The sequence below is a fragment of the Porites lutea genome, chromosome 4, assembly GCF_958299795.1.
Source record: "Porites lutea chromosome 4, jaPorLute2.1, whole genome shotgun sequence".
NCBI classification, from domain to species: domain Eukaryota; kingdom Metazoa; phylum Cnidaria; class Anthozoa; order Scleractinia; family Poritidae; genus Porites; species Porites lutea.
Window position 1 is genome coordinate 43897702 of NC_133204.1, and position 10056 is coordinate 43907757.

At 36.3% G+C, this 10056-nt stretch overlaps 1 protein-coding gene across 1 annotated transcript; it reads right to left on the reverse strand.

Annotated features, from left to right (window-relative positions):
- Positions 1–2149: 2149 nt before the first annotated feature.
- LOC140935820 (N-acetyl-D-glucosamine kinase-like) lies at positions 2150–9834 on the reverse strand. Its single transcript, XM_073385385.1, has 9 exons — positions 9755–9834; positions 8763–8861; positions 8217–8358; positions 6839–6949; positions 5973–6085; positions 5224–5311; positions 4382–4482; positions 3744–3834; positions 2150–2583 (listed from the first exon to the last, which is right to left on the reverse strand). The coding sequence occupies exons 2-9, from the start codon at positions 8820–8822 to the stop codon at positions 2396–2398; spliced, it is 894 nt and encodes a 297-aa protein (XP_073241486.1). The 5' UTR covers positions 8823–8861; positions 9755–9834; the 3' UTR covers positions 2150–2395.
- Between the last annotated feature and the right edge of the window lie 222 nt (positions 9835–10056).

A 10056-nucleotide genomic window follows, 5' to 3' on the forward strand; every position in this document is an offset into this window, starting at 1 on the left:
AATTTACATATGTGTATACAATGGAAATCTGTTCTAGCTAGAAGCCGTGTGTAACAACACTTAAAATTTGTAATATAATAAAGAAGTACCATAGTATTTACAACGGTGTTGTCGATGCAAAGTTGAAAGTCTTAATTTTCTTTTTAAGGCGCTAACGGATGGTAGCTCTTTCACATGTTCTGGAAGTCCATTCCAAATCCATGCACAAGTGAATGCAAAACTGTTCCTGAACATTGAGGTCCGGGCTGTAGGAATCTCTAAATCTCCCAAGCTACTTTGGTGGTCCTGTTGATTGTAAAATATATGGGTTTGTATGCAAGTTAAAAATCACTGATCAAACAAGCAATGCTTAAGACAAGTAACGAGATTTACCTTTTTGAAATCGTGTTAGTGCGTCGCTTCTTTAGTTCCTTGAAACGTCAGCCTAGATTCATTTCAGTCACTTTGTAACTCTTCACATCTCACCTTAGAAATCTGCATAATTCCTTAATAAGCATCATGCATAGACGCTTCGAATAATTCTTTGGGCCACACTGTAATTTGTGCTACCCCAACAAAGTTTTATCATCATTTTTATTATTGTTATTATTATTTTTTTTATTATTACTATTATTGTTATCATTATTATCATTATCATTATATTATCGTTAATAATATAGTCAGTGTTGTTAATTTGCGCCTTTGATGACACGTATTTCAACTGTACATTTTTGATACGTAGGAAGAAATCCTTTTTAAACATTTTTAAAAGTTGTGAATATATTATCCGAATAGACTTACTTAAAACGCCTGAATTAGTTAAGGATAGTTTTGTTGTTGAGGGGTAGAGTATAGAAGTGCGATTTACTTGATTAATGAAGAATTCTTATTATTATCATTATTATTTTTATTTCTATGATTATAATTTGTTATCAATTATTAAGCAAGTCAAACCCTAGAAGCTTAACATTACTCACTACCCGGAGTAAATAGGTATCGATTTATCAATCGATAAATCGATAAAAATCGGTAAATCTGATTTAATTGATATCGATTGTATCGATCAATCGGCAGAAATCGATGACACACTCGTTTCGTTTATCGATTTATCTAGATTTTACCGATTCCATCGATTTATATTGGAAGATACATCTGTTCTTCTGTTCAACCAAAAATGAAAACTGACTTCACGCAAACAGTGAATTTGTTGACAATTGAGTTGCAATTGAGAGTCGAATGATCAAACAATTAATTATCACTTTTTTTAAAAAAAGTTTAAAAAAATCTTATCTTTTCTTTAAACCCGCTTTAAAGTCTTCTTCTGATGGCCGATATTGGCCAGGTTTGTAAGCGCCCAGTTTTTTCCTCACGATTTGCAACCCCGAAATCGATAAAAATCGTTAGCGATCAAGTGATTTTATAGATTGATAACGGAAAACGGTGAAAAGCTATCTAGCGAAATCTTTTAGCCTGAATTCCATGGCATCCCTTCGACTCTAGAGGATGTCTGAAATTCAGGCTGAGAAATCTGTTATGTAAGGTTGTATTATTATTTCTCGTGGTACTTGCCTGCGATAACTACGAAAGTAATTAAACCGAACCGTTTTTGTTATTATGTACAAAAGGGTCACGGTTTTAGAGAGAACCTTGTGTCTGTAATAGTTTCCACATTTCCTATTTTCATGTTTGTTGATCAGTTGTTACTCGTGGATGTGTTTTCTCAGCTGTACTATTTAACTGTTGCCAAAAAACAACAATGTCGGACTTACCGTTATAAATCGTTAAGACCATGAAAAGTCGATAATATCGATTTGACACAGCAATTTGACTTATCGATTTTCACCAATTTCCGTTATCAATCGATAAAAATCACTTGATTGCTATCGATTTTTATCGATACCGATTTTTATCGATTGCCTACACCGGGTCAGTAAGAATGACACATTGCAATGAACTCGGAAAGACGCAAAGAAGAGACAGTATGATAGAAAGTGACAAAAGATATGATCGCTAAAACATTGTTGTCATAAAAGAGTATGGTCAAGACTGCAAATGGCAAACAGATCTCGGTATGAACTTTTGATATCCCGCTCTGCAGTCTTGTCGAACTAATTTAACTGACCAGTGCTTTAAAAAACAAAAATCAGAAACATCAAAAACACAGTCTACATGCCCGCACGGGATTATATTTGCAAATAAAACCGTACCTTTTCTTTATTGATAAAACATTCTATGGTTATTTGGCGCGATTAACAGATTTGGTATTTTAACAGATACCTTACATTCAGCCATGCAAAACCAGCCATTGATGTTCTCCTTAAAGAAATGTCCACTCATGCTAGACGTTCAAGCCGGCTGACAAGGCCGTTCCTTGTTGTCCCTAACCATAAAATTACAGTGAAATAACACGTGCCTATTACTGGAAAACGTGACAGAAAAATTCGTTCACCATGGAGTCATAGTCTATCGGCAGCGGATGGTCAGCGGTTTTGGCTCCTAGAGCAGCCGCACCAACAGCAGAACTTTCACGTAACTTAACTAACGTAAAGCGTTCAACTTGAACAGCAGTGTTGCCCTGAGAACATCTTAATCCAGCTAAGAAACCTACAAAGAAGTGACAAAAAATTACAGTCAGTAAAAGTGCGGTTTATGTTTTAAAATTTTGCACGTTTTACCCAACATTTTGTAACCACGCCCGCCAAAAATATATGCTGTTTAAGATGGAATCCATCAGGAAATTGAGTAATTTTCAGTGGACAAAAACCTTGTACCAGAATAATTTAAAGAATATTGCATTCTTTTTTACATTTTTCAAGGGCTAAAGATGAAATTAGGTATCTATAGTAGCACCAAAGAAAATTTCGGTTGGGAGCCCGAGAAAATGAATGTCAAATTTCACAAAATTACATCTTACACATGAAATTTTCAGAATTTTACCTGTGTTTTCGCAATTCTTGTGAAATTTGACATTCATTTTCTCGGACTCCCATGAGAAATTTTCTTTGGTGTTATTACAAATAACTAATTACCTCTTTAGCCCTTGGAAAATGTAAAAAAGAATGCAATATTCGTTAAATTATTCTGGTACAGCGTTTTTGTCCGCTGAAAATTAAAACTGCTCAATTTCCTGATGGATTCCAGAAATCTCAGAAAAGATGTGGGCTATAGGCTTGGATAGATTCTGCTCATAAAATTGCTTATTCTGCCTGCCGGCAGTGCTCGTAAAAATCGCTTATTCTGCTCAAAATTCTGCTCGTACACCCTTATTCTGCTCGAATTCTGCTCTTCTCCGAAATATAAATGGGAGCCTGAGCCTAACCCCTAAAAACTAATTAGACATTCATTATGCGTAGCAAAATTGTAATTCATCTTACTTTTAATGCGACTGCTTTGTAGCTATTAAATAATCAAATTAATCACAAAGTATTCTCCATTTGTTTTTTATTTAGTTTTAAATTTTTCTTACAACTGTTACGCATATCACAAGTGCCGCTGGTATTCCCTTATTCTGCTTAAATTCTGCTCGCCTCAAAAATCGCTTATTCTGCTCGAAATTCTGCCCGGAGAATATATCCAAGCCTAATGTCGGCACTGGTGACGTTTATGCCAATTAAACCTGGAAGCCCTGTGATCCTACATGTAGTATCTAGTTGGATCCACGAGATGCTTCGGCGTGGTTTGCCTTACTAATAGCAAATTTGCTTCCATAAATCCATCACGTCAAGTCGATAATACCTTGAAGCTTCTAGATTATACAACCTTACCATCCCTTAGAAGGGCCCAGCTCTGCCACACTGCACCAACACACGTGATTCTTAGACCTTTTTCTGCATTCAACAGCGCTTCTTGGCATTCCTGAAAATTTTGAATTAAAAACACCTTACTGTTTTGGAGTGTGATACGCTCGGATAGTTTACCAAGTACATGGTAATTTTGTATTTTGCGAACAATTAGAAGAATTTTCGCGCGTGCTGTCTACAAAAACACCGTTCAACATATTTACTGTAACGCATTTTTTTCCCATTTTTGGTACCAACGTCTATTTTCTTCGGGTAGAATGAGAACGTACTTTTACTATGTATGCCCTACATGACTGAGGAGTATAGAAGAAAGGAAGTAAAATGCATTATAGAGTTTGTTTGATTTGAGTGAACATTTTCCCTGAATGAAAGAATCGAAAAATGCTGGCTAAGCATTGCACGTGTTCGTAAATAATGAAAAATGGTAGTGCTGTCGCCTAAACCAGGAAGATTGTGTCCAACGTAGTAGTGAACTAGATTATCAACTAAAATGAAAAAGAACAAATTTATGACTATGATCTATACAATTGCTTTACAAAATGAAATGCATCAAGGTCGGAAAGGGGCCATGAAGAACAATAGAATGTAACTAAAAAACTCACTTTATCCATGTGCTGGACAACAGTCCTGATGTGGGTTCCTAAAACTTCACCAGCTTGAAAAAACAGATGCTGGCAAAGTGGATCCTTGGCTTCGGCTGCCCCTGAAAATTATTACGGCAACAAACCATCAAAAGACAAAACTAAAAAGGGTCAAAGGATGAAGACGTTTGGCTTAATTTTAGGCCTGTCAAACTACGGCGAGACAAGGTTGAAGGGAGGTTGTTAGCCGTTTTGTACAGCTTCACTTGGCGATCATTTTCTAAGCCCCACCCCTTCCCACTGACTGCATGCAAAACAATACTTGGCTTCACACTGAAAGCTAAGTTGATTTCAAGTAAGCACTTGATTCAGGTGCACTTGGAAATCTTAAGTCGCTCTGTAGAGAACATGGCCCCATACTTGTTGACAAAGTATATTACTTGAAGCAAAAGCCGTCAATCTCTCCGTTCATTAGAATCTTGGTACCGCTGCGCGTGCAAATCGTGCGCATGGTTTCCATTTTGTTATTGGTCAAGTGTGTTCTCAAGTGTGGTGTAGACCATACTTGGCGGCGAACTTCGGCTTCTTAAAAACTAGGCAACGTTTTCATGATCACCAAGTAAAGATGAAGTAGGTACAATTTACCCCTTCACACTCAAAGTACATTGTAGGTTCCAAGTACACTTACATCATACTTGAAGATCTAGTGTGAAGCCAACAAATATCTATCTTTCACAGTCAGCACTACCAGTAAAAAGGAACCCTGGAGTAAAGCAGACGTGTGCGCGCAAGCAAAGGCTCAGGATAAATTAAAGAGATCATGAAGGACTGGCAACAAGGCAGGAAGGTTACTTATGACTTACCAACAGCTATAGATTTACAGAGTCCTGCAAAATGCGCTTTCTCAAATTTCGCGTACAAATGATCCAACATTCCAAATAAATTGTCTATCTGTGGAAAAAAAAAGTTAACACCATTTTATTTCATTACCTCTTTGAAAACGCATACAATTACAATGACTAATCAATTTTATCATTTAGGAAACTTGATGTACTATCACTGATTCGGATAAAGTTTTCAGCTTTTTTTTAATCCTACAAGTACTCAATCGAGTGTCCTAGTGACTAAATGAAATATGTGTCACTCCGTTCTAACCTTTCTATGGCTCTTGCTCTAAGTTATTTCATGATTAGAGTGCCCGTGGAATTCATGTCATGCCAAACACAATGTGGTTTTGTCGTTTAGGTTATTTTTTTATAAAACACGAGGCTGGGATACAAATTATTAGTGAGCTTAAGCTACCACAACGACAAGCAAAAAACTAAAATTGCGCTCTTTCAAACTATATCACGCTTATGAAGACTTGGCCAATTTGTGAAATGCAGGTGAATTTTTCCGGAATTAAATTATTTAGGACTCTATCCAAGTTCATTTAATAGAGAAAGGAAAATTGTTGTCTTCCATAAAACATTGAGTTGAACGTCTCAGGCGTCGTAAAGTTAAGTCTATTTTTTGAGAATACGCGAAAATAAAACTTTCAGTCAAATCGCATTCTCGTGGTCGTCTTCATCCTCGAAACTAAAGGTTTCTATTTTTCATACCACAGTTATACCTTGAAATATTCAAAAACGGTTCTTTTAACATAGCTGATATCATACGGCGAAGGAACCAATCCATCCTCAGCATCAAATACTGTCTTGACGGCTTTGTAGGCTATCCACCATGCTATTGTAGAAAGAAAACGAAAACATTACGCACTAAATGCTCTGACGAGAGACTTGCTTCAAGAGTAACTTTTCAAAGGAAAGAAACTATGCAAATTAGCTTAAACTTGTAAGCTAATTGTAATTTTGTTGGTTGATGTACTGAAAGCGATCTTACGAATTTGGATTTCCAAGTCTGTTTTTTTTTCAGGGCCGGGTTGTTAAAAACAGGGTAAAGATAACCCAGGGTTAGTGTGAAATTGGAGTTCAAATACGAACACTTAACAAGCCAATTCAGTTTCATTCTTCTGTATACAATTTTGATGGTTGGACCAATGCTCTGAAAAGAATAGAGAAAATTATCTGGGAAAATGCTTTTGAACAAAAGAGAAAGAAACCTGGGTTAAAATTCAACCCTGGGTTAAGCGCTAATCGGCCTTCTAACAACTGGGCCCTGAACTTTACCTCATTTCTGTTGCTAATCAGCAAGTAGTTAAAAGTTATCGATTGAGGCCGAGTTCTCATGATCAAGAATTCTGCAGATCAAAGATGGTGTTTCGGCCTGACGAAGAACGACACTTAGGAGTTCGTTATATATATTTTGAAAGCCCAAATCGCTTATTGATTTATTATACAATCAAATATGGTAAAATCACAACGCTGTGATTATGTCATTTACAAAGCGGAAATTCTGTCGCTAACGATGAGTTTGACAGAACCCTGACTTTAACTTCAGTAAAATGTCACTGGTATACGCTAGACCTAGTAAACTTACCAGAGCCTTCATCCCCCATCAAGTGACCCCACCCACCACAATTAAACGTTTTGCCACTTGGAGTCAACATCTGGCAGTTGGAGCCAGTTCCTGATATCAACACTATGCCACCTGAAAAAGGTGAAATAAAATGTACACTTTAATTTTAAGATCTTCAGCATGCGAGCAAGGGAAAAAGGGAAGAAAAGGTGAAAGATTAAGCGTGAACAGATGGTAAGTTGTGAAGGGGAAGAAATGGAAGAGTTAGGTGTAGGGAGTAGGAAAAAAAACGCAGCTTAAACATTCCATTATAAGCACATTGAATACAAAGACTTGGACAGTATCATAGTTTGAACAGTTAAAAACAGTACTTACATGTATATTTGCATGGCTTTTTCTAAATCAAGTGTCCCCAGTTCAAAAAAGCGTTTGTTTGTTTTTTTTTTAATTATTCCATTGTATTCTATACTAATCTATCCAGAACTATTCTCCCTAGCTCAGTGATGCTTAACCTTTCCCCCAGGATAATGAGAAGTCCAACATGGATTGAAGAACATTACCCCACCACACAGAGCCTCTGTGATCTCTCCTAACCCCAAAGGTGGTCAGTGGATTCTACAGGGATAATAACCTTGTAACACAAAATCTTCATTCTACGATCATCCTACCCTGGCTGGATGCATAGTGACAGAAAGCAGTCTATCCAGCTCCTATGTGACAGGTATCAAAAGGGGAAGGGTATAAAAGAACAGAAAGTGCCCCTACTTTCCAGAGTTACTCATCTCCTAACTGCAATCTTTTGGAAATTACAATAATAATAATAATAATAATAATAATAATAATAATAATAATAATAATAATAATAATAATAATAATAATAATAATAATAATAATAATAATAATAATAATGATGATGATGATGATGGTAATAATAATAACTATATTTATATAGTACTCATATCTTGAGCTCATGGTGCTTTACAATGTATAGACAACACCACCACACCATTCTAAAGTAGATAACATAATAATAATAATAATAATAATAATAATAATGATAATAATAATAATAATAATAATAATAATAATAATAGTGTAAAGTTAAGGTGCAAGACCACAGCAGAAAACTGTGTAAAACCAATCTTTCTCAACATGCATAAAAAAAGATCACAATCAGTCAAAAGTCAAAATTTAAGTATAAATTTTTTGTCAAAAAGACAACTGCAAGGACTGCAGAACAAACAACGTGAACAGATGGTTGATCAGTCCTTGCAGTTGTCTTGTTGACAATAATGGCTTGTTTCCGTTTATTCTCATTGCTGACCCTTTATAGCTTTGTGAGATTTTTGCAATAACGTATTTCTAGTAATAGTGATAATGATACTGTTAATTAAACTACCTTTATCTGAAGATGTAGCAATGGCACCAACAGTATCACAACACATGTGATATTTATTGCTACAGTTAGGATATTTTGTCATCATCAAAGACACTGCTTGTTCTTGGATTTCTTGTTTCTCCAAGCCACTCAGTGAAAGTCCCTGAAAAAATGGAAGACAGACTTGATTTGCAAAGTCAGGTATAAGGCTCTTGACATATAATGATACCAGTATATTAGATAGTTAATATGACATAACTGTTTAGCCGGGTTGTACAAATGTGTATTTAAAAATTCTCGACAATCTCAAAAGAGTGGTGATGGCAAATAAGACTAAGTGAAGGGGCAGAGTAACAGCCATCACTCTCCAGAGCGGTTGAAAGATGTCATGATCGAAATAATTATGATAAAAATGATTCAGAACAATAAAGATGAAAAAACCTAGGTAAATCCACTACAGAATTTTTCCATTCATTTGGTTAAAAAAAGGGGAGTGGTATGCGTATGAGCAAATTCTTATTGTCATTAAGAATTTTTTTCTATCTAAGTCAATTTGACTAAACTTACCAGGGAAGCCAATGGTTTGTTGATATCAATACCTGCAGCCTTTTTAGCCTCTTCCACCATCTCATTGACTCTTCGTAAACATTCTTCTAAGCCAATCAGCTGTGCATGTGGTGACATAAGAAAATGATGTAGAGAAATATCTAGTGTGAGTTAATATGATTAAGTACTTTCTTCCCGAGGGAATACTGCCACTGTCCACTGTATATGGAATACTTTATTGCCAAAAAGTTATCCCCACTATCATTATTTTTTGCTGAGTGCCTTTCAATATTATAATCATACTGGCAGGAACAATGTTACCAGTTGGGTATACATTGGCAACTAAGGGTATAACCTATAACTAGCATCCTATCTGGCAAGTGTCAAAGGAATGTGTTTAGGTCCTTGATTCGACTGAAACCTAGAAACAGAATTCAGGCTAGGGCCATATTGTGAAACTCTCAGATAGAACATAAATGTGTGGGAAGTCTCTTTTCAATGGAAACAACACAATGACAATGTGCCCATTTATACATTGAAATGGAGAAACACCCCCACAAGAGACAGGTGTCACTATAAAGAAATCAAAATTGTTTTGCAGGCAAAACAATTGGCTCGCAGATTTATCTTCACCACTAAGGAGAATCACTGTTCTGAAATGAATTCAAGCAAAATAGTTTCCATTACTAATTCTTGGCTTGAAGAATAACAACAGTCATTTTAGTCAATATTGTAGCACTCTCACTAACCAAACCCCCTACCTAGGACCACGTGACCCGAAAAGATTTGGCCGCTTGGAATAATGAGGCCTAGGGACTAGGCTACCCCCTACCCTATCACCGATGACAACAACACCCCCTGAATCTAAAGCCAAAAGAGGAGCCCTTTTCAGGAATGTTTCTTATCTGAGGATATAACTCTATGGTAATGATAAAACATCCCGTAACTTAGTGTCACCAAACAAATTACCCAACAGCAAGGTGCAACTGACAACTGCTGTTCTTGTTACGTACCCAGTGATTTGTGCCCTGTCCTGTACTACGGCCAACAATTTTTCCATCATTCGATAAAATTATGGCAGTTGAGCCTGTTCCACCACTAAAAATAGAATGAGTTTATTCAACAGCAGAATGAGCAAAAAAACTGGGTATAAGGGGCTAATGGGTGCTTAAAGTTAAACCCTAGAACCTGACCTAGTTGAGACAGGTGCCACTTATTGAAGAGATTGTTACCTTTTGTTCACAATGGTAAAGCAGCCTACGGGTTTCACATGAAAAAAACCAAGAACCTGGAAGTAATCACTGTACAAAGGTAT

Bases quoted from the DNA above. Each gene is read 5' to 3' on its own strand.
- LOC140935820 (XM_073385385.1), bottom strand. From the start codon at position 8,822: ATGGTGGAAGAGGCTAAAAAGGCTGCAGGTATTGATATCAACAAACCA. The intron at 8,359-8,762 runs GTAAGTTTAGTC...CCATTTTTTCAG, and splicing joins ACAAACCATTGGCTTCCCTG to GGACTTTCACTGAGTGGCTT. The intron at 3,835-4,381 runs GTGAGTTTTTTA...CAAAATTTTCAG, and splicing joins TTGTCCAGCACATGGATAAA to GAATGCCAAGAAGCGCTGTT.